Here is a 25,019-nt window from a genome sequence, read left to right on the forward strand (position 1 = left end):
CATGGGGGGACGGGAGGAGGTGAGCATGGGGGGGGACGGGAGGAGGTAAGGGTGTGCTGCCACCCCTTCTCTTCACCTCTTGCTGAGCTGGCCCTCAAGAAGTCTGGGGTCGCTTCCACAGCGAGGCTGCCCGGTCCCAAGGAACCCACCCCACAAGGCCTCTCTGGGAACTCTGATTCCACACGTGGTCTGGCTCTGTGATCACCACCCTGAAAACTTGAGCGGCCGAAGGTCCTGCCTCCAGGGTCCAGGTGACAGGAGTGTCTGAGCGTCAGTGCACCTGGATGGACCCACATCTGACCTCTCCGTTCCTGCTCTGCGTATCCCATGGCCACTGGGCCTCTAGGAAACTTGCTGGACAATGTCAGGACTGGCGGAGGATCTAATTAGCCCCCGATGGCACCACTACCACCCCTCACCCAACCCCTCACCCCATGTGGCCTGCACCATGATGCCGCAGCACCCACAAGCGCCCTAAGACCTGGCTGTGTTATCAGTAGGGGGCCCTCCCTCTGGCCCTGCACCCCGAGGCTGACCTTGTCAGCAATGTCCTCTTCCATGCCCTCCATGGGGTCTGGGGCAGGGTCCTGCAGGGCATCCATGGTCAAGGCCCCTGACTGGTGCAGGTGCCTGTGGAGAAGAAACAAGAGGCCAGTCCAGAGAAGGCCCTTCAGCAGAGCAGAGACAGGAAGGACGACAAGTTCTGTAAACATGAGGGTTCCCAGGTCAATCTGAGAACTGGAACCCAGCAGCGCGGACCCAGGCCTCCACCAAAGGGATCCCAGCAGGACGCTGTTACCCAAGGGCTGGAGAGAATCCCCGCTGCTCTTTGGAACCTGACCTCCCGGCCTCCTTCCCTGGCAGCTAACAGGTGAAGGTACTTTGTCCTGGGTAATAAAACATGACTTCATTCCTCTCTGTGATAGGAAATAATCTCGTCTTCTGCCACGGCCCGTGAAACGTGACTTCAGGATCCTGACTTCCATACGCAGCGTCACCCACATGCACTCTTGCTACTTGATTTTCAAACCTACTCGTTGTGGCAATAACAGTGAGAGACCGGGGTCTCACCCAGAGTTTCTCCTGGAGTCGAGCTTGGAAACCGTCCTCTGCAGCAACAGCTCCAAAGGCCCAGCACCAGGTGCCAGAGGGCCCCTGCCCTCCTGGGCCACACCGGGTGCTGTGCGGCCCAGGAATCCTGTGGACCTGTGGAAACCCCTGCCTTCACTCCTCAGCCACTGGCCCCCTCACAGGTGCTCAGCAAATACGTTTGCAGTCCCCCTAGAGACAGTCTTGTTGGCTATGGGGACACTGTAGCAGCTCTAATTTCCTTCCTCTTAAAATCCTCAGATCATTTGCCCAGAGTGCCAGTAGCATGTCTACCTGCACCGACCTAGGCTCCCAACGCAGCAGCCTGAGGCTCAGAGCTGTGTGGCCTTGAGGCAGACAATCGTCCTCCCTGAGCCTTACTCTCCCATGACAGACAAGGTGTAAATGAGATTTTATATATAAACAGCTCCTGTTAAGGATATAACACAGAATAAGAATTCAATAAAATGCTATTAAAAATTATATCGCAGATCTCTACGTTATTAAATGTATGAAGTTCTATTTTCTTTTTAGTATTGACTGAGCTTGTGCATTTCTTAATTTTTTTCCAGAAATGTTCTAAGGGGAACAAAAAAGAAGGGCACCTTTACCCCTGGGGATCACAAGTTCCTGGATGTGTCCTGGGTGAGACACTGAAGCCAAAGGGTCATCCTGTTTTTGTCCAGTTGTTGCTTTTAAATGCCCATGGCTTTAGCCCCAACAAGAGCTCCTCATGTCACTCCGGGGGCAGGAAACTGCCCACCCCAGGCCCAGAGACCACCCTGCAGAGAAGCCACAGTCCAAGGCCTGTCACCCCCTCCTGAGCTCCTACCAGGAGCTCACAGCGCTTCCCAAGGGCTGAACATGGGACAGGAAGGTGACGGCTGGCATGTGGCCACTTTAGGCACATGCTGAAGGGGAGGGCCTTGTTTACATCAACCCACCCCCACTCGGGAGACTCAGCAGGAGAGGGTAGGCTGTGGGAGATGTCTGATACACCCCCAGAGCACCTTCTGCCCTGTGGGCGCCCTTGGCCCTGTGGCGTCCCGCTGGTGCCCCGCCCCCCGCATCCTGAGCCCAGCCCTGTGCTGGCGCCTCCAGGTCCTTGCACGCACACTGACCCCACAGCCACTTCCACGTGGGGTAAACACACAGCCGGGTCACAGAGGCCAGAGCTGGTGGGTCCAAACCCCACGATCCGGCTACAGTGCCGCCTGCAAAGGCCTGAGACACCGTGAAGAGTGAAAGTACCAGTTATTTTCAGTTTCCTTAGAATTCTAGTGCTGGTTTTAAGTGCAAAATGGCAGATTACAACTGTGTGCGTGTGAGTGTGTGTGTGAGTGCGTGTGCATGGGTGCGTGTGCATACAGACTGTGGAATACGCTCCGTGTGTGAACCACAACTATAAATACCTACACACTGGGCTTTTTCATACCAAAGCCTATCTGCAAAGGGAAGATCACATTCTCAGAGGGTGTTTCAAAGAAGCGGGCAGACTGAGCAGACAGCTGAGGCAGCACGGGCCAGGGACCCCAGGGCCCGTCCACATCCTGGACGTGGGAGGCTGGGCGGAGACTTTTACCTTCCCTCGTTGCAGCCCCTGTAGCGTCTCTGGGGCGGAACATGGGTGTGGGGAGGAGGAAAGCAATGCTAACTTGTAATCACCATGTGGTTTGGAACAAACATTATGTTCCTTGGAGTCTGGATGCTCCTCTACAAGGGGGATGGTGAGAACAAGTGCAGAGGAGGGTTGATGACCTTCACCTCTGCTTCTGCTGGGTCCTAAGCCCCTAAGATTACAGAAAAAGAAAAACAGGTTCACAGGCCACAGAGAGAAGAGGTATAGGAAAGGGGCAGGAGGGCTGCAGCCGACCAGGGAGGCCCAGCACCTGAGACCGCACCCTCACAGAGGCAGAGCCAGACACCTGGGCCCACAGGCGGCAAACACACAGCCCAGCACAGATCCTGAAGCCTAACAGCCAGGCATGGGTTCCTCTGGGACGGCAGCCGGCACAGAGCCTGTCTGCACGCACGCCAGCCAGAGGCCGCCCGGCAGCTGTGAGCAACCACTGCACGGTGGACAGAAGCACCAGCACCGGCTGGGAGGGAAACTCTATCAAGAAAGAAGAGGACAAGAGATGGCGAGGAAGAGCCTGTGGTCCGTCACAGAAGGGGCCAGAGCAGAGGGCTGCAGGGGCAGCAAGGAGGAGGCGGTCAGGGCCACAACCAGGAGTTTCAGAAGGAGGACGGGGGCGGACAATGCTGTCAAACAGCTTGAGAAATGTCCCCAGGACTAAGGGGTGGGAACTCCCACATCAAACAGTCTTTCTGCCCAGCAGAATTAATGGGGAGAAGGACTCCTAAGACTCATCGTAAAGTTTCTGAACGTGAGGGATAGAGAAAACAGCTGAAAAGCTCCCAGAGAAAAGGTTGCAAAGAAAACCAGAAAGCCTCAGGGCTCTAGCAGCAGCCCTAGTGCGGGAAGGTACTGAGTGGTGCCTGCAAAGCTTTAAGGCAAAGGGTTCCCAACCGGAAGTCCTACACTAAGCCAAAGGACGGGAAGAAAAAACCCAGCAAGGTCTCAAAAATTTATCTCTGGGGGCGCCTAGTGGCTCAGTTGTTAAGCGTCTGTCTTCGGCTCAGGTCATGATCCTGGGGTCCTGGGATGGAGCCCCACATCGGGCCCCCTGCTCAACGGGGAACCTGCTTCTCCCTCTGCCTCTCTCTCTCACTCTCTGTCTCTCATGAATAAATAAAATCTTAAAAAACAAAAACAAAAACAACCCAAAAACGGAAGACAGGATCTGGGAGTGAAATGACAAGCCCTGAAACAAGTACTGGAGCACACGTGGGAGCCAGAGGACCACCGCCCACAGCCGCTGAGCTGGTGCAAATGCTGGACGCCCTGGGGGTGGCGCCCAGACAGCTGCAGGGGCGCCATGAGGAGGCGAGGCGAGTAGCCACAGCACTGCCATCACTGACTCCAGAAGACCACTGGTCTGAGAAAGGAAGCGAGTGTGCGTTACGCAGCGTCCTGGGAAGGACGCGGTCATTGGACAAGCCTGCGAAAACCGTCCTCAGAGAGAGCCTGGCAGGGGCAGGGCGCTGGTGTGCACTGCCATCTCTCACCACAGGAAGCCAACAGGTAAACCCAAAGCTGGAAAGTGGAGAAATGGCCACAAAAGCGTATTCTTCAGAAAATCGGCCTTAGGCACGCCTCCTCCACCTTCTCCTCACCTTGGAGAACCAGTGGGGGCGGGAAGAGCAGAGCCGCTGGAGAAGCTGACCCAGACCCCAGACCTGGGCTCTGCCATGACCCTCACAGATGCTACCATGGGCTAGCAGACAGCAGACACACGGGGACGCCACCAGACCCTCCTGGACCTTTTGGCAAAGACTTGGTAAGAAGGACGCAATGCCAGACGCTTTCAGCACAAACCTCCCCGTCACAAACCACGGTCTGCTCACAGCAGTGGAGATTCTTTTCAGAACCCATCCCCGAGAATTGTTTTCAGTCCCAAACCACGAGAAGTAATTTCCAAAGATTTAAAAAAATAAAAAAGTACCTTGGAGAATGGTATTTTCCAAACATGTTTTTAAAGAGTTATGATCAGTGATACATTTCAGAAGAACATCTCAGTAAATAACGACGGGTCTCCTACCTTGCCACCTTCCTGCTGGAGAGCCGTTTCGCTGGACTGTGCAAAATCAAAATAAACAGGAAAATCATGTCAGAGAACAGACAGGGAGGAATGGGAGGAAACAGGAAATTCAGGCTGAAGAGATATGGGGTTGGGGGCATGTTCACAGGCATGCAGCGCCTGCCCCCAAGGCCAGCACCATGCACAGAAAGGTCTGCTCAGCAAAGCATTCAGGGACACGGGAGCAATCTCGGGGCCTTGCCAAGGCCTCAGCAAGTCACATTATTCCACTCCCACAGAAATCCCAGACAGAGCCACGACCAGACCTCAGCTCAGAGGTTGAGCTCAGCACTGCACCCACCAGTCGGCTGCACTGGGTCGAGCTGCGGGCAACTGCCATGCCCCAAATGCATACCCTCCAACCGCTTGGCCATCAGAGGCCCCCACAAGAACTGTGACACAGGCCTGTTCTGTGTCATCAGCTTTAACTTAGGCACTGAAACCGCAGGATCCAAAATCCTGCCCAGGCAGTGACTTAGAGGCCCCTCCTGTGGCCACTTCAGGGCAGTAAATACAGTCAGTTACATATCGTCCAGCTGATTAGAATCGTCTGCACTGGCAAAAAAGGCCAGACTTACCTTGTCTCTCATTTCTCAAGTCCAGAGTTGTTGTTGTTAAGATTTCATTTACTTATTTGAGAGAGACAGATGGAGAGCGTGTGTGAGAGAGCACGGGGGGTGGGGCAGAGGGAGAAGCAGGCTCCCTGTTGGAAGTGCAACGTGGAGCTCGATCCCAGGACCCCCGGATTATGACCTGAGCTGAAGGCAGACGCTTCACCAACTTAGCCCCCAGGCGCCCCCAGTTTTATTTTCAATGTAACTGCTAAGCTATGGGCCTCAGCCCACAAGAAGCTGCCCTCCAACACTGGGAACCAGCCCCATCCTGTTTCCCTTCAGCGTGCTATCTCAGATACACCTACGATGCCCTCATGGCTCGGGGAGAAAACTCTATCCGAGGAGAAACAGGTGCCGTGTCAGTTACGGATTTACGGCCTCCCACCTCCACACGCATCCTTCCTACTTGTTCTGTGGAAATGGATCCGGGCCCTTTTCCGATTCTTCCTTTGCAGTTTCTACCAATAGAGGGTGCTGGAGGGCCCCCATGTGTCCATATGTCCTCGTGTGCTCAGCTACATCTGGTCCCTCTCACCCCAGAGCCTGCCTTGTGGCTCCCCATGTGCCGGAGGCATCCTCCCAGCTCCACGGGCAGTTCTGTCACAGAGCGTCTCTGCTGAGGCCCCTCCCGGTGAGGCTTTCTGGCAGCCAGAGGGCAGACCCCCATCAAGTTCTAGAAGGTAGGTTCCCAACAAGTCCCACCAGTGTGGCACCAGGGGAGGCAATGTGCTGCCCACCGCCATAGCCAGGGGCCGGGCAGCAGGTGGGCCCTCAGTGCCAGGCGGGCTGGCTGCCCCTAAAAGCTGCTGTTCCGGCGAGCCTCCGTCACTCTCAGCAGCCAGCGCCTCATCACTCAGTCCCCAGTTACAGTTACTCATTCTTTATTAAACCCTCCTCGTTCACACTACCGTGTGCCCCCTCTCCTGGCAGGACCCTGACTGACACCCCAGATTTCATCCTAATAGCACGGGGACTCGGGACACAGCAACCTCACAGGGATCACACTGCCAGTCCAGTTTTGAGGTTTATAATTGGAAAATAGACCTTCTTACTCTTGATTTCTTCTTAATATTCTTGTTAATTTCTACATAATGAATTTTTTCAGAGAGGCTCCTAGGTACCTGGAAAACAGGATCACCGTAGGCATGTTCTGAGGTTCACTGGGTAGAAAATATATTTGACAGGGCGCCTGGGTGGCTCAGTTGGTAAAGTGTCTGCCTTCAGCTCAGGTCACGATCTCAGGGTTCTGGGATCGAGCCCCGCATCGGGCTCCCTGCTCAGCAGGGAGCTTGCTTCTCCCTCTTCGTCTCCCCCCTGCTTGTGCTTGCTCTCTCTCTCTCTCTCAAATAAATACATAAAATCTTTAAAAAATATATATATATTTGACATCAAAGCTTCCAGACACAGTTGGGACTGAATCATGTTTTACCATCCACAAACGGAAACCAAATACATTTATTTTGTGGCAATTCCATGGAAACCAACAAGCAAGATTTAGATCTCCTTAACTTCAGTGTTTGGAAGAAATTTCCCAACAGCTGTATTGTGATTACAATAACGATTTTAATGGCATATGAACCCACCTCGATAGGGTCTTCCTCAGGGAATGGCTGAAACGGGACACAAGGCCCCATGGACTTGCCAGCTACACTTAGCCGTGTCCCAGGCTCCCCTCCAAAGGCCCGGCAGAGGAGGTGCCTGGGTGGCTTAGTCAGTTAAGCGGCTGCCTTCGGCTCAGGTCGTGATCCCAGGTTCCTGGGATCGATCCCCACATTGGGCTCCATGCTCAGTGGGAAGCCTGCTTCTCCCCCTCCCTCTGTGATCTCTCTCGCTTTCACTCTCAAATAAATAAATAAAATCTTTAAAAAAAAAATCACTTAAAAAAAAAAGGCCCGGCAGAGGCGACTATGGCCGTCCTGTGGCAGGTTCTCAGCACAGAAAAGATCACTCCAGAAATGAGAGACGAGATACATGTCTTTGTGCTAACTCTCAAATACAGACATGGCATTCCTGTACTTGAACCCACTTAAGCAGGAGAGCAGATCTCCATATGGGAAGCATAGGAGACCCCTCCCCAGCCAGGTGGCGGAAACTTCCCGGAGCACTGAACACCCAGCTAAACACATAGTATGTAAAATGAAAGACTGGTTTTCCCTACAATAGACCCAGCAGGTCTCTGAAGTCACTAAATGCCACATTTCCCCCAAGTCTCCCCGGAAGGCTAGGTTCTTGTCAGTACTACTGGAACCTCCCCGCAGACTCCCCTTTGAAGCTGCCAACTGGCCACAAAGAAGCCTCCCCACTCGACTGGGTATTTGCTGGATTCTAGCCTGTGTTGTGGGTGTTGCACAGAACATAAGGAAAGGGGCTGAAGACATTAAACGTGCTGCACTGGAATGAGAGGTAGGTCAGCAGGTACAGCAGGGCTGTCAGCCACAGGGACCCACCAGGAAGACTGAGGTGGCTTTGGCTGCAGGATCCTCAACACAGGGGAGCAGTTTTTGGAAGACAACTCTTCTAAACACACCAAAGCCATCAGGATGGCTGGCCTTTCTGCCACATTTTATGTAACCTCCCACCAACCCAAGGCCCCCTTTCTCAGGAAGCCACTCCAGATTGCCACCCAGGAGCCCACAGCACTGATCAGCATCTACCATCCCATCCTGCCCAGCATGAGAGCTCCCTATGGGCCACTCACCAGCTCTGCTGGGCTGGCCACCCAGGGGCTGACCCATACGAGAAGCTAAATCAACAATATGCTCAATGGACATGCCAATATGTACAAGCTACTCAAACCCATTTTCTTTAACTGGAGTGTGACAAGTTGATGGAAGCCAGCAAAAGGGACTCCTTCTGGAGCTCTGACCTGAGTAGGGTTGGGTGTGGAGGATGGAGAGGGAGGCAAACACTTACACACAGACCGGACCTGTGAGGCGGGGAAGAGGGGCAGAATGGGGACTGACCAAGGCCAGGGTGCATTAGGCACATATGCTCAGTCCTGGATGCCCATTTAAATACAGGGTAGCAAAGTTGGATATTCTGGTAACAGTCTGAGGCAGCCTTACAGAAATGGGTTTGGAGGACACCTGGTGGGCTCAGTCAGTAGAGCATGTGACTCTTGATCTTGGGGTTATGAGTTTGAGCCCCATGTTGGATGTAGAGAGGACTTAAAAATAAAAATCTTTAAAAAAAAAAAAGAAAAGAAATAGGTTCTAGGAAAGGCTCACCTGATTTAAACATATACTCCCGAAAGCTGTTTACAAATCTCTTTTGGGGTTTTTTTTGAGAGCCAGAGGGCATGAGCTGTGGGAGGGACAGAGAGAGAGGGAGAGAGAGAATCCCAAGCAGACTCCACAGAGTGTGGAGCCTGACGTGAGGCTCGATCTCAGGATGCTGAGGTCATGACCTGAGCCAAAATCGGAAGTCAGATGCTAAACAAACTAAGACACCCAGGCGCCCCTACAAATCAGTTTTTAATTTTTTTAAAGGTTTTATTTATTTATTTATTTGAGAGAGAAAGTATGAGAGGGGAGGGTCAGAAGGAGAAGCAGGCTTCCCGTGGAGCAGGGAGCCCAATGTGGGACTCGATCCCAGGACCCTGGGATCATGACCCCAGCCGAAGGCAGTCACTTAACCAACTGGGCCACCCAGGCGCCCCTTCAAATCAGTTTTTAAAGACCAAATGTAACTTTAAATTTCACAAAGCCCTTTCGTGTGACTCTCAGTTAAAGAAATCTTTTAGTAAGATGGAGACAGTATCTGTTTTTTTCACACACCGGACTTCCTCATGCAGGACACACAGCGTGTGAAGGTAGTTCCCTCCCGTGGGGTCAGAAGCAGTGGCTCGGACTAAGGCATGCACACACAGCAAGAGGGCAGAGTGCACCAAACACAGGCTCAGCACATGCGGGGGGGAGGGGTGGCAGAGGAAGGGGCCCGGTGCCAGCATACTCGCCTTTCCGCTGCAGTTCGGCCCAGCTGAGCCAGTGGCACCCCTGGCCAGACCCACCAGCCGGCGCTGAGGTTAACTAGACTCTCCCTCCCACTTAACAAAGAGCAAGGCCAGGCACTACTCAGTTACCTATTCTTTTCAAGATCATTCAGGCGAGCAGAAAGATCCTCGAGGCGGTTGATTTGTTTGTGGCATTGGCTACAGTAAAACTCAAAAGCCTCATCAGTGAGGATGCTGTGCAGCTTTGCGGCAAGCGGGTCGGTGCTAGAGAGATGAGAAGTGTCAGTTCAGGAGACAGTGAGGGGCCCACCAGGTTATCTGTGACTCCGTGGAGGGTCTGGACAGAAGCATGTTGTCGGGTACCTATGGAAGATTCTGGCTCTTTCCTTTAGACCGCTGGGAGCCCACCTCCCTCAACATCACCTCTAGGAGTGGTGACATGCACCAGCTCGAGCAGCAGGGGACTTGGCCACATACCTGCTCTTCCTGGTCAGGTGCTCAGAGAAACAGATGTGGCCCATGGGCTTCATTGTAAAACAAAACCCCTTCGTTAACAAGTAAACGGCTGGACACACTACTTTCTCCTTTGTCAAAAACACATCAATGTGAGAGCAAAGCACAGGTGGAGTCTCACTTCCTGTACTGTAGCTACTTTTAAGAACTGCTCTAAAGCCCACCAGCCTCAAAAACGGTGCGTGCGTGAGGAATCACCGATAATTTTGTCATTTTTAAGACCTTCCTTAAAAACTCCGGATTCTATTTGCCCCCCCGTGATCTAATCTCGATGGACTTTCAGGGCACTGGCGGGGAGCCTACTGAGGGAAGAGGAAAGCCACGCCCCTGCGGCAACTTTAGGACCTGCTGGCTTTTGGAAGCCCGTTTGGAGGTTCCATGTAAAGACAGGTTGATGGGAAATGTCAGTGGTAGTGCAGAAGTTACACGTGAGACAGAAAACAGTGAGAAGACCACATGAGAGGCACAGACTAAGCAGACAAGAAAGATTACCAAGCTGGACAGACACACGTTTAGCAGCGCCCAGTCCTCCGCCTGTGCGTCAACACCACCACGGATGTGCGTGTGGAGAGAGCAGCTAGAAGCACGCACACGCGTCACTCACGCCAACTCCCAGACTTGCCACAGAGGCCCTCTCCCAGGCTGGGGGGTCCTCTGGGCCAGGGCAACAGTCTGGGCAAAGGAAGGGGCTTGCAGATGTGGGTTCAGAGGTACTCGGCTTCTGCTGTCAGCAAAGAGAGAGGGTTTCCAGAACTGGCCACAAAGGGGAGAGGCGACAGATGTGGACCAGGTGCTGAGCCAGGCAAGAGCCTCACCTACAGGGGCAGGCACGCCCTCAGGTGGGCCAGTCACCAGCCACAGGCCCCTTGTGTGGACACAAGTGAGGCCCCTGTGGAAGGCAAGGGGGGAGGATCAGCTCCATGAGGGAAGGCCTCACCCTTTCAGGCCTAGCACTTCAGCTTAGTCAGCCAGAACTTCCCAGACAATTTGGGGATGTCTGATAATTATAAGGAAACGAATCCAAAGAATCATTTGCCATGTTAAAGCCTCCCACAGAGGCTGATCAACAGGTACAAACTCGCAGCTACAACAGGAATAAGGTCTGAGGATTGAATGTAAAACATGGTAACTACATTGTATTACATAATTGAAATTACTGAGAGTAGAACTTACATGTTCTCTCCCCTCCCCGCGCCCTCACACACATTTACACACACAAATGGGTACACACGTGTGCATACATGCACACACACCCGCAGTGCAGGGCTGCGTTACCTGGGGGTAGGGAAAGCGGGGTCTCTGCAGCCGTGCTCCCCATTGCAGAGGGTCTCCAGGGACAGCTCTGCCTCACTGCCCTCGCCATAGTCCTCAAAATGCTCCTCGCCACCTATCACCGTGACGACGGACTGGCTGTGCAGGTGGGATCTGCAAAGGCAAAACACAAGTGACACACTATGACTTGTGGCCCCAGAACCGCGGGTGTGACGGTACCTTCCACCAGAATGCGCTACCAGCCACGTGTCTGGAGTTCAAATGTTCCAGCAGCCGTGTCAGAAAGAAGTAAATGAATAGGTTGATTTTAATAATATATTTTAACTTATTCCAACATATCCGAAGTATCATTTCTTGTATTCCTTATTTTGTTTTTTGTTTTTTTTTTTAAGATTTTATTTATTTATTTGACAGAGAGAGAGAGAGCAAGCATGAGCATGGGGAGGGGCAGAGGGAGAAATGGACTCCCCATTGAGCGGGGAGCCCGATGCAGGACTCAATCCCAGGACACTGGGATCATGACCTGAGCCGAAGGCAGACGCTCAACCGACTGCGCCACCCAGGCGCCCTTATATTATTTATTTTGTAACAAGTCTTCGAAATCTGGGGTTCGTTGTACACTTCCAGCACACCCCAATTTGCTCAGCAGCCTCACACATCATGCATTCAGCCGTGGACACAGGCCCATGTCTCCAGCAAATGCACCCCATGCCTCTTCATACAGCCACTGGCCAGAGTGGGTGCAGATTTTTGCTGTGATATAAAATTCAGACTAGCAGACTCCAACCGGGCAAAGTAAAGGGATTGCTAGCACCTGTCCTCCTTCTGAGAGGGAGATCACTCCTCCATACCCACCTTCCAGAGCACAGGGTCATGGGGCCAGGCTAGATGCTTGGGCATGCCTGGAGGTGGCAGAGGCTAAGCCAATGCCAGGGGGCCCAGGGCTTTACCAAGGGCAACAGAAAACAGCTGTGATGTCATCAGCTCCTCCACCAGGGCTGGATTAAGCTGTTCACCACTAATCCACAAGAATCTGAGAGCTGCCCCTTTCAGAAAAGGAAAGGGAGCCTCAGAGAGCCAAGTGGCTGCCCCGCAGGCAGAGTCAGGGATGGACCTGGGTCTCTGTGCACGTACCCCACACCAACACAGCTGCTCAACACTCAGACCAAGTTCCAATTTCCCACCCACAAATGCACGCACCCACAGAGCAGTCCCGAAGCCACTAAGGACAAATCCCATGGTCCTACACGCACCCACTTTCAGAAACAATGAAGCCTGAGTGAACTGAAATGGGGATGATCTCCGTACTTCTTACCATCCTCTGAAGCATATCCGTAAATATGGTTACACATAAATAATTGAGGGCACCTGAGTGGCTCAGTGGGTTGAGCGTCCGACTCAATCTCAGCTCAAGTCTTGATCTCGGGGTCATGAGATCGAGCCCACGTCAGGCTCTGTGCTGAGCGTGGAGCTTGCTTGAGATTCTCTCCCTCTGTCTCTCCCCTCCCCACTCCCTCTCTAAAAAAAAATTTAAATGAAAATAAACAAATAAATAAATATAAATAAATGGAGTGAAATACTGTGTTCAAAGACTGGAAGACCTGATTTACTGTGAAGATGGTGATTCTCCCAAAATTAAGCTGTATCAATACAACTCTAACCAAAATCCCTGTAGAGTTCTTTGTCCAGAAACCAACAAGCTGTTTCAAAAACCCATAGGGAAAGGCAAAGGGCCAAAGGCACCAACACAGCCTGATGGACTGACATACAGACAGGACAATCTACAGCACGCTGGAGTACAAGGACTGTGTGGTACTGATCGAGGGCGGACAGACAAGACTGCACAGTCCAGACCCAGCCCCACACACTCAGCCACCTCACAGGACCAAGGTGACACCACACAGCGAAGGAAGGAGCAATCTATTCACAACTGAGGCTGAGTCGACTGGATACTCATTTGGGAAATGACCCCAACCTCACACCCCACACAAAAAGTCAGTTATGGAGAGATTACAGATCTGAATATAGAGGTGAAAAAATAAAGCTTTTAAAAGAAAACACAAGTAAACATCACAGTCATGTGAAGTAAGCAAAGATTTCTAAAACAATACAGAGGGGCGCCTGGGTGGCTCAGTCAGTTAACTGTCTGCCTTCGGCTCGGGTCATGATCTGGGGGGTCCTGGGATCGAGCCCCACATCGGACTTTCTGCTCTGTGGTGAGCCTGCTTCTCCCTCTCCCACACCCCCTGCTTCTGTTCCCTCTCTCACTGTGTCTCTCTCTGTCAAATAAATAAATAAAATCTTTAAAAAAAAAAGGAAAGAAAAGAAAACGACAGCCCAGCAGATCACGAGACGCCAAATCATACCCATGGCCTGTTTCTGTGAAGTCGGACTGGGATATAGCCATGAACCATAACCACACTGCACTTCACCAGCAAAGCCTGAGTAGTAGCCACTGAGACCATATGGCCTGCAAGCCAAAAAATACTTATTATCTGGTCTTTTGCAGAAAAAGTCTGTAGACCCCTGCAATAAACAAATGGGTAAAAGACTTGAACAGGCACTTCACAAAAAAGATCTCCGAACCGGTAATAAACGCAAGAAAAGGTGCTCATCTGGGAAACGCAAGGAAGAACTATCCCACACCAACACTGCCGAAGCCCACAGGCGGCAGGCAGGCAAGCACCTGCGAGAAGTCCAGTCTGCACCCAGCCCACAGCCCAACAAGCATGCTGCAGGCGCAGCCCTGTCCCACCCCTAGGGACAATCAGGCCAGCAAGACACGTGGTGTTTGCAGCAGCTTTGTTCATAAAGCCAAAGCTGTCAGCGACCCAGACGGCCACCAGCAATGAATTAAAAAGCTACAGCACACTCATACAACAGGGTAAAACAAACGATGGACAACTATGCACAAAAATTCAGATGAACCTCAACAGCCACAACATTAAGCGAAAGCAGCCGGGTGTACAAAGGCCACAATACCACGTGGTCACTCTGGCTGAGGCACAAGTCGTCGTTACAGGCCAGGGCGCCGGCGAGGCTGCAGCTGGCCGCACTCACATACCACTACCCGATGCTTCAGTTAAAGGGGAAGAAACAAAACTCTGCAAGGGCCAAACGAGCAATGAAATAAAATAAAACATGTGACATGAAATAAAACCAAACCACTTCCGAGGCTGCGAAGCACGATGGCTTCCCACACAGCACTGGGCAAAGTGCAAGCTCGCATTCCGGGTGTGCACCTGTCAGACCTTCCCCCTCCCTCCACTGGTCTTCAAACACACGGGGACACCTGGAGCAGGGGCAGGGGGCACAGGAACAGAAGATCTCGGTAGGGGTGCGGAAAACACAAACAGGTTCTAAGATCCTGCTGGGAGATGGGGCCTGAATATGGTGTCCTGCCCTTCCTGCCCTGGTTTCTAAGAACTTCAGTGAGAAACCAGGATTAAGTTTCTCTCTACAGCCAAGGAAGTTGTGCCGCGTGTACAATCAGGGCTATTTGTTGCCAGCAGGAGGAGCATCTCCTCACAAGGCGGTCAGCTGTGGCTGATGGACGGCTCAGGACAGCAGGCGTGGGCTCACAGCAGGACTCCAGGCCACGCTGGAGGGTCCACATTCTCCCCAGGTCCCGCAAGGATTCCACACCACTCTTGGACACCAACCCCTCCACAAGCCCAATCTGCTCACAGGACACACCACTCAGTGTCTTAGGAACAATACCCAGGGTACAGACCTGCCCGGGAGGAGCAGTAGAGCGCCCTGGCCGGGATCCTCCATGGCGTCCAGGCACTCGGAGGGCACAGCTGAGCCACCGGCGCTGTCCACATCCCCTTCGGTCTGCAGCTCAGGGTGCACCAGGGTGCTTGTGTCCTCGTCGGTGAAGGTCTCACACTCACTGTAGGTGCTCTCAGACCCCATGTATGCGCTGTCTGTCACCTCGTTGGCCTAGGAGAGAGTGCCAGGGGTCAGTCCCATACCCTAAAATGACCACGTGTCCGTAAACCCCGATGCCCCACACAGTGCCCTACTGCAGGCATTGAAGAGACCACGCGGAGAGACAGCCTCAGGCAGGGCCCCAACCGCACCTCTAAGTAGAAACATTAGCTTAACAAAACAATCCAGTATCTTTAAAAATTGAAACACAGACACATGTTCCAAAGCAGAAAAACTACCAGACAATTCTGAAAGTTAGTTAGAGAAGGCATCCCAGCACCAGAGGATAAATCCCAGTGTGGCCACCCATGTTGTGGCTACCAGCATGGGAATTACTTCTATCCAAAGAATAGTATAAGAACATGCTAATTAAAAAGTCACCATCAATATCCATTATGTATGTTCAGGCTACTGCTTTGAAGTTCAATTACATGGTCTAACCTCAAAATACTAACTCATCGATTATTAACCAACCCATTACATTCACTGGTTAAAGGTCTACTTTCCAGAAAACCTATCTTTGTTTTCACTTTTCTGGACCCAGCGCCCAGCATATGGCCGAGCATGCAGCACAGTGCAAATGACGTAAACCTAAAGATTCATTCAACAGGGCATTTTCAATTTATCATCTCAGCTTTAATTACATATGCAACTGCATAGATTAGGGTAAGTAGCCAACATTTCATGCTCAAAAGAATCTGAGGTTAACAACTTGAGAACAAGTAATATTCCAGAAAAGTAGCTGGAAAAGGTGCACTCTGTCCTGTCATTCTGATGTCACCAGGGCACAGTGTGCTCAGAAGTGCTATGGTAACAAAAAGTCACCGGTCCTCCACTAACTCTGAGGGCCTCTCATGGCCACACCCCCACGGTGCCTCACACCATCGAAGACTCATGAAGGGCCCAGGCCAAGCTGGCGGGATCCTAGTGCGCCAATGACAGGCCAGGGTCCATCCACCACCCACCATCCACCAGCCCAGTGACCCCACACTGGGGTCCCAACCACTCCAAACCCTGTCGCCTCATCTGCAAAACTGAGATTAAGAGACCACACAGGCAGGTATGGAAAGGAGCCTGGAAGACTGTGGGGTCACAGTCCCAGCTTTGTGTGCAGCCCGAATAAAGTGGAAGGGCAGAAGACGTAGTGTATTACCTATGCTTCCAAGGGAAAAACCCATCTTCCTTGGAATCTCAGGCAACTGAGGAACCCCTAAAAAACCCTCTCTTCAAAATCTGAAGCCAGGAAATCACTTTCAGAGGCTCATCATCACTTTGCAGGTATCACTTCCTGCCGGGCTCAGGGCTGGCCCTGTGCTTGAGCTGCGGGCAGCATAGGCAGAGATGGACGTGACGAAGGCAGGCACCCGAATGTCAGGGGCTGGGCCCGCGGAGGAAGCACAACAGAGCAGGCACAAAATCCACAGCCGGTTCCAGATGTCTGCTGAGGGGTGGCTGCAGGTCTGCTGCCCAGATGGCCCTGCACACTCACACAGCTGTGCTGCCCGAGAGTCACCCAAGGACAGGAGGAAGACTGCACCACCCTGCCGCTCCTTGTCTGCAAGAAAGTCCCATGCAGCCCTCCCTTCCTCAACTGCTCAGTCCTCAGACCCAGGAAGCAGGCAAGTCCCACACACCCCAGACCTCACCTAGCAGGCCCACTGAGGGCCCCGAACACATTGAGTGGGGACCCTGATGATTTCCTATAGGGAACAGAACTGAACTCTTGAGGTCAGCTTTTTAAAAAGCCAACCAACTAAAACACCTCTGAAATAGCACAATGCTCCCCCCTGGCCAGCAGGGACCCCAAGCCCCCGACAGGCAACTTAGTGTGTGCAAGGGCAGGCCAACTCAGCACGGAGCTGTGCATTTTTTCCCAGGAAGGGAAGGAGGTCCAGGCACTCGGGCCTGCTTATTTCACCTGCAAGGAGCTCACAAGACTCATGCAGCTGAGGCCAGGGTTGCAGTCCAAACCCTCCTTGGAGCTTGGACAGGACAGTTCAGGGTGAAAGTCACCCTCCACTGACACAGAAACCGTGAGACAGATGCCGCACAACGCTGACTGCCGCAGGCCGGGCACACACACTCCGTTCTAGGCAACTCCCGCACCTTCATCTCCTCACTCCTCCCACACGGAAGGAGAGTCACACACACACGAGCACTGCTTCCCACGCCACTAAAGGCTTCAAGGTCGCACTTGCACCTTATTTGCCTCAAATTATAAAGAAACAGTACACTGGAGGTCCCGTCCCCACATCACTACTCCGGCCACTCAGACACCTGGTGGGGGTGCTGAGCAGTCAGCAGCCTGAGGGGGTCAGAAGCTGCCCACCCCCAGGATCTGCCCTGAATAAGTGTCAGGAAGCCAGGTAGTTTTCCAGAGCAGTTGGCTAAACATCTGCCTTCCACGAGAGGCAAAGATCACCGCAAAGCAGCCCCCTGCCCCCGTAGCCTACACAAGACACAGGACCAGCTCACATACCCGGCCCATCAGGTTCTATTTGCACCACACAGGACCCAACTTTGCCCAGAAGCCCACAAATCTATGCTATTGTCTTTTAAAATACTTACAAGTTGCAGATGTTAAGATGAACTCATTGGAAAATCAAAGTGCATCTAGAAAACTCTGCCACGTGTTACTATTACCTTCACCGGTTAACAAAGGACCTGCTGATGGACACGGACGCTGGTGTGGCCAACGCTGCCCGTATCCTCACTGCCCAGGTCATGGTCCCTCTGAGGGACACCAACTGCTCCCCTCACCCTTGGGCGCCAGCCCAGACAGCCTCAACGGGCCTCGCCCGGCTCCACACACCGACTCTTGGAGATGCTCTCCCCACAGTATCGCAAACACTGGGGACTGCTGTCCAGACCAGGCGTAGCTTCTTGCAACTAACCTCGTGGCCTTCCTATTTGCTAGTTTGCTGAGGTTTCAGCAAAACCTGTGTGCTCACCTGAAGGTACATCACAGCCTTGGAAAAAGTTTAACCTGCTCCCAGACATGCTCCATTAATCCTCCTGCTATGCTGACCGGCGAAGGGGGGCAAAGTTCAGGAAATGTCCTTGTTGGGTTTTTCACAAACCGCAAAACAGTGGCTTTTTTTCTTGATTTTCAAACCTCTGTTGTAACAGTTTGCACAAAAGACAAGAGTCTCCATCATTTTATTAAGGCAGCTCTGTCCTCTAGAGGCCTCGGTGGGAGAAGGAGGGAGGAAAAGAGGAGGCACAGCGGGACAATTCTTATCATTTCTGTTTGTGTCTGTTCTCTGTGACCCTCCCATTGCCCTTCCAGAAACCCTGACAGATGAGCTCACCTCTGCATGCTGCAGGGGCCTTGGGCACTCCACCCTCCCCCTCTGCATTCCGGTGAATGTGACAAATCTTACTTAGTCCTCACCCCGCCCCCTCTTCTCAGAAACGCCACATCAATAACTCTCCTAGAAGGTCTCTCAAGCAAGGAGCCAACAGGAAGCAGAGGAGGACCCAGGAGCAGCCCAGCAGTGAACTGCCCCACACTGTTGTGGGTCCGGCCAGGAAGTCAGCACAAGGCTTATTTATTGCTGAAGATCGCCAGCAGAGGGTCTCACATTCTGGGTGTAATGCACATATTCTCCACCCATATTTTTACTGAACTTTAAGATTATAAGATGTGCAAGATTTTTTAAAAGAACATCTTTCTGTAAGTTTCAGAGTACCTGGTTCCAATCCCCTGAAAGTTACATCTAAAGATCATAAAAAGCATAAAAAGGCATGGAAGAGCCTTAAATGCACATTACTAAGCAACAGAAGCCCATCAGCAAAAGCCACACATTGGATTCCAACTCTGTGACATTCTGGAAAAGGCAAAACTATGCAGATAGCAGAAGATCAGCTGCTGCCAGGTGCTAGTGGGGAAAGTGGGATGAATCCAGGGAGCAGAGGGTGTTGAAGGTAGCAAAACTCCTCTGCATGATACTACATGGTGAACACATGACCCTGTACATTTGTTAAAACCCACAGAATGCATCGGGCGCCTGGGTGGCTTAGTTGGTGAAGCGTCTGCCTTCGGCTCAGATCATGATCCCAGGGTTCCGGGATCAAGTCCCACATCGGGCTCCCTGCTCAGCGGGGAGTCTGCTTCTCCCTCTCCCTCTGCCTCTCTCCGTCCCACCCCACCCCACTCGTCTCTCTCTCTCAAATAAATAAATAAAATCTTTTTTTAAAAATTCTAATAAAAAAAAACCCCACAGAAAGCATTAACACCAAGAGAGATCCCTAATGTAAACTACGGACTTTTGTTAACAACAATACATCAGTACTGGATCATCAAGTATAACAAGTGTACCACACTAATTAATGCAAGACGTTCATGATGGAGAAAACTGTGACTATGTGTGTCAGGGGGATGGGGGGGCGGGGAGGGGGTAAGAATGGGAACTCTCTGTACTATATGCTCCATTTTCTGAAAAGCTAAAACTGCTCAAAGATAAAGTATTAATTATTTTTCAAAACAACAAAAAACGTAAAAAGCAATGTTTCCGCCTTCCTGAAAAAAAAAAAAAATCAGAAGCATCCCTCTTGCATTCTTTGAAACATCGGTTCCCACCGTGCCTTCTGAAGGTTGGGAGCCGGAACCCCTGAGGGCACACAGAGGCGGCAGGACCAGCACAGACGACAGGAGGGGGTCAGAGTCAGACAGGACCCCCTGCCCATTCTGCCCAGGGTTCAGGAGGCGGCCCCAGCCTCAGAGGCTCCCACACCTTTGGGCCAAACGAGCTGTTTAAGTACAAAATGTGTTGATGCCTTTCACGACCCTGAGTAACAAACTCCCCGTGTTAGTGTCCTAGGCTGCCAAACTACCACAAACTGTGTGGCCGAAACAGAAACGGATTCTCTTGGTTCTGGACGTGTCAGCAAGGTTGAACTCTTCCTAAGGCTCCAGGGGAGGCTCCTGGTGGCCCCGGGGCAGCCCCGGGGCAGCCCCGGGCACATGGCTCCGTCCCTCCAGCCTCCGCGGCTCCGTCCCATGGCCCCTGTGTGTCTCCTCCTCCTAAGGACACCTCATTGGATTCAGGGCCCAGCCTACTACCCAGCAGGATCTCATCTCAAAACCTTCAACTTAATTACATCTGCAAACACCCTTTCTCCAAATAAGGTCACGTTCACAGGTTCCAAGTGATCATATCTTTAGGGAGACTACCATTCAACCCACTATACCCACCTCCACATCAAGTGTGAGAAATTGATATGTGTGAAACCTGAGCAAGGGACAGAGTGGAAGATGCGAATGCAGATGCTCAGGTCTGGCTCTGCTGGAAGGTGATATAAAGGTCTGAGGCTCACTGCACAAGTGTCTGCATAAGTGTCGCGACCCCCCAGATGCTTCAAGGAAGGAAAGAAGGACTCCCCTGATCTAAGGTGCATTCCTGGAAAATCCGAGGTGTGTCAAAGTACACCTTGTGCAAAGGGAGCCGGCCCTGCTCTGGTGAGGTAAGCAGCCTCTCTCCATCACAGGGTCTGGCAGTTCATCTGACAGGTGACACATCAGAGTCCTGCACGCCTGCAGCCCCTCACCCAGCCACACGGGCCTGCAGCCAGCACGTGCCCCAGCTGGCGCCTGGCCTCCAACGCCCGGAGAGGTCCCAGCACCCCCAGGTCACATACACACAGAACGAACACACCAATCCTGCTAAACAGGATGCAAGGCAGGGCGGTCCCTGACCTTGAGGGGCTCAGACCTGGCTGGTACTTCAAGACAAAGCTGTGAGTGCTGAATGCTCCCCAGTGGCCCAGAGGCCTGTGCTATCAGAAGTGACAGTAAGAAAGTGAACCCACGTTATCTGAGGGCTGACCAATGCCTGAAGCAGCCCCTCGGAGCCGGGACACAAGACCCCAGAGGAAAGTAGTGAACTCCTGTGGACTGCAAGAAGCTGCCTCGTGCAACCACCATTTTACCAAGGCGCCAAGGCTCGGCCACCGCATCACAGCCCAGCACTGTTCCCTGCACCCCTCGCTGGGCAACAGCTCTTCAGGTGCTCTGGAGTTTCTGATGTATATTTTTAATAAGCAAATTTCCACGTCCAGCCACCTGGGCTACCCGACATCTGCCTACCCCTCCACTGGTGGGACACAATTGTGTGGTCTGTCTTGTGACTGTGCTCACAGACCTCCCCCCTGCCATGCAGAGAACAAAACACCCACAATTATAGGTGACATCAGGTAAGCACAGCAACCGTGGGGGCAGGTGGCAAAGGAGCATGAGGTGTTAGAAGTCCCTAAACCCAGAAAATGATCTGCAATTTGGTAAAGCGAGAACTTCACAGCACATCCCCCACTCTGGCTTCGCTTGGCAACCTGGCAGGTGACAGCAACACCACTGGAGAGCCCTAGCAGCCCAGCCCGTCCCTCTGCTGACAAGAGGCCCCAAGGGGCCGTGCCATGGCCTCCGGTGAGCAGCAGCAGAACACACAGCTGCTGACCCCCTGCCACAGCCATGAGCCCCCCAGAGCTCCCAGCCGAGTGCACAGGCCTGCAGGGTGGGCCCTGCCCTGCCCTCCACGGCACTTCCCGCACCACTAGCCTGGGCACCACGACGCGGAGCAGGACTCAGAAGGCATAAAGGAAGATGTGTCACGTCAAACTCCCTCTCAGCCCCTCAGTGAGAACCACTTGCCTCAAAGGTAACGAAGTCGTCGAACTCATCGGGGCAGGCAGGTGGCTCCTCGTCCTGGGCAGGTGCGACCCCGCACAGCTGGCCATCGGACTCTGCAGGAGAGAAGACCCGTGCTCAGCAGGGAACCCAGAGCATCCCCAGAGGCCAAGGGACAAGGCGCCACAGTGGTAAATGCGAGCAGGGCCTCCAGACAGCCCAGGAAAAGCCCGGGGGAGAAAGCAGCAATGGCTCAGACAGGAAAGCAGGTCCCCCCTCCAGAGGTGGCATGGAGGCCGAATGATAAAATGTTTGTTTCTTTAAAAACCCTGACAGCGTTGGAGCGCCTGGGGGACACAGGTGGTTAAGTGTCTGACTCTTGGTTTCGGCTCAGGTCATGATCCCAGGGTCCTGGGATCAAGTCCCACATCAGGCTCCCTGCTCAGCGGGGAGTCTGCTGGAGATTCTCTTCTCCCTTTACCCTTCCCCACTCCAACTCTCTCTCTCTCTCTCTAAAATAATAAAACCATTTAATTAATTAAACCCCCAACAGCATCGTAAAGAGAAGGAGCAAGATCTCAAGACTGTTACACTGTTCATGGGCTTTAAAAAGTATTAGGTACCAGACTTAAATTTTTTAAAACTTTGGGTATGTTTGGGGAGGTGTAGGTACGATGAAACAAACCAAAACAACACCTCATCCTGGGTGCGGGGCTCACTGGCAGTTTTTATTTCCTTTGTTTTTGCTTAACTCTATCTTCTGCAATAAATGTTTTATTTCATAATAAGGAAAATTTTAAAGGAAAAGCTATCCCTTCACAACAGGCAGACCATAAGCAGACGTCAGCAAGGGAGACGTCACTTCTCCAACACACTCAGTTCTCAACAGCACCGGGCCCTTCTCCTGCAGGAGGCGCTGCTTCCGCGGTCTCCTGAGCGCTGTTCGGGCGCAGGATGTTTCAGGGAGCAAGTGAGCGATAGAAGATGCCTGTGTTTCCTTAAGTTGTGTCACTGTGATACCGCCACATAAGAAGAAACGTTTATGTGCTCCTCGTCCCAGCTCCTGGGAATTTCCTGAGTGTCGAGACTGAGAGGAGCATCTGCTGTGGTTCATAACAAGCCCCTCTCAGCCTCACCTGGATTCACACCACGCAAGTGACTCTTGGAGCCCGGGGTTGGTGGCCAGGGGACCCGACATGTGATTAGAAGGCTGGAGACCAAGCCCATCACCAACGACCAATGGATCCTCCCAAAAAAACCCAAAACGAAGGGGTTCCGAGAGCTTCCAGGTACTGAACACATCAACATGCCAGGAAAGTGGTGCATCCCAAACTCCACGGGGACGGAAGCCCCTGCATTCCAGACACTTCCAGACCTCACCCTATATACCTCTTCATCTGGCTGTTCATTTGTAACCTTTTAAATAAACTGCTAATGCTAAGTAAAGTGTCTCCCTGGGTTCTATGAGACATTAGAGCAAATTATCAAACCTGAGAAGGGGTACTGGAGACCCTGGGTTCACTGCCAGGTCAGGCAGAAGTGCGGGTGGCCTAGGCACCTGAAGTGGGGTCTTCGGACAGCTGGTGTCAGAGCAAATTAAACTGTAGGACACCCAGCTGGTGTCCCCAGAGAGCTGGAGAACCACTTGGTGATGAAAGCCCACACACTGGGTGTCAGTGTTGTGAGCAGAAAACAGATCATAGGAATTACTTATTTAAAATACATCACTTACTCAATATATGTCACATAATCTAACATAACATCAGTCCCTTATTTTATTTTTTTTAAAGTAAGCTCCACGCCCAGTGTGGGGCTCAAACTCATGACCCCAAGATCAAGAGTCACATGCTCCTGACTGAGCCAGCAGAGGACGTTCTTCTTGTCCCCCCAGGCAGGTTCTGAAGTCACCACGAGAGCTGGGAGAATGGGTCCTGAAGGACCTTCACCACAAAGCAGCGGCAGGACACATGGCTATTCCGTCCTGTTTCTAAAGGAGTCTCTCAACTTAAACAGAATCATAATGCTTTCTTTCGGCAACTGTGTGAATTCAAATATCTATGTATTCAGCAACTGTGAGATGCCTATGCCAACTCAAAACTACTTTGCAGTAGTGATTAAAGCTCTTAAGCCAAAAACCCCTATGTGGCTTTTAAGAACCATAGGTACTTGAGGCGCCTGGGTGGCTCAGTCGGTTGAGCGTCTGCCTTCAGCTCAGGTCATGATCTCAGGGTCCTGGGATGGAGCCCCACATCGGGAGCCCCGCTCAGTGGGGAACCTGCTTCTCCCTCTCTCTGCTCCTCCCCCTGCTTGTGCTCACTCTCGCTCTCAAATAAATAAAATCTTAAAAAAAAAAAAGAACCATAAGTACTTGTGTTGTTTCATATTGTTTTCCCCAGGAGTGTGGCTAGATATCTGAATGGGACAGACTGTAGCAGGTGAGAAGGAGCCTGCAAGCACGCAGGTGGACCCAGCATGTGCTGGAATCCCTGTGCTGGAGGTCTGGGTCTCTGGTGCAGGTGAGGGGGCCAGGGTTGCCAGGGTTGCTGTGGACTCACATTTTTGGTTTCTGGGGCAAGGGTGTGGCAGGGGACCGATTACCCCAGTACAGTTAGAGATTGCACGTTTATTTTGTAAAAAGCTAGACTGTCTTTGGCCTATTTTCCCCTCTCAGATGGTAATAGTCTTCCTCTCCCTTCAAAAACCTGAAACACAGAATTCAAAGGTCTCAAAACGCAGCCGACCATTTTAGATGTGGCGGACATGTGCTCAGCCGCAAGGGGTGGACAATGGTCAGGAGGGTCTTGTCCCACATCGTGGGCAGGGGGATGTGAACATCACTGGTGCTTTCACATTCCTGATGGGCACAAAATACGACTCTCCTGTTAAGTTTGCTATGAATTAAGACAACTTTCAGGGAAGCGGACATTTTTAATGTGCATTCATCTTACTCCTCCAGAGTGTGGGGGTGGGCCAGCACAATGGCCTATTTGTAGCAATCCTCCCCCCACCCCAACTCACTCTATTCCTGAAATAAGGCCTGTGGTGTGACAGTGAAAATCTCCCTGCACTTTGCTGCCAACTGGGTCAACACACCAAGTCCCTTGCTGGGTCATTCCTGGGTGCAGAGGAAGCCGCCAGCCCAAGCGGGCTGCCCGCACGCCGGAGGAGCACCCGAAGTGGGCGCTGGTGGGAAGCTGCTGGCGCTAGCCATCGTGCTCCACCCTCCCAAATGCTAACAAACAACAATTTCAAAATCAGCTTTGACTTGCTTTTATTATCGTTTTCTTTTTTTATATTTTATTTATTTATTTGAGAGAAAG

At 52.2% G+C, this 25,019-nt stretch overlaps 1 protein-coding gene across 5 annotated transcripts in view; it reads right to left on the minus strand.

Annotated features, from left to right (window-relative positions):
* Positions 1-25,019, minus strand: part of RAB11FIP3 (RAB11 family interacting protein 3) — an 85,476-nt gene that overhangs the window by 9,307 nt on the left and 51,150 nt on the right. For 3 of the 5 annotated variants that reach the window (XM_073899776.1, XM_073899774.1, XM_073899777.1), the window contains exons 3-8: positions 21,724-21,815; positions 14,875-15,086; positions 11,145-11,294; positions 9,486-9,620; positions 4,752-4,787; positions 537-630 (exon numbers count right to left, since the gene is read on the minus strand). In XM_073899776.1, the coding sequence (XP_073755877.1) occupies positions 537-630; positions 4,752-4,787; positions 9,486-9,620; positions 11,145-11,294; positions 14,875-15,086; positions 21,724-21,815 (719 nt within the window). The remainder of the gene's footprint in view (positions 1-536; positions 631-4,751; positions 4,788-9,485; positions 9,621-11,144; positions 11,295-14,874; positions 15,087-21,723; positions 21,816-25,019) is intronic. The other 2 variants (XM_025877682.2, XM_073899775.1) reach the window with 2 other exon arrangements.

This window comes from Callorhinus ursinus, unplaced genomic scaffold (assembly GCF_003265705.2).
Source record: "Callorhinus ursinus isolate GAN/ISIS: 27379988/994484 unplaced genomic scaffold, GSC_fseal_2.0 scaffold13, whole genome shotgun sequence".
In the NCBI taxonomy this organism is placed as follows: Eukaryota; Metazoa; Chordata; class Mammalia; order Carnivora; family Otariidae; genus Callorhinus; species Callorhinus ursinus.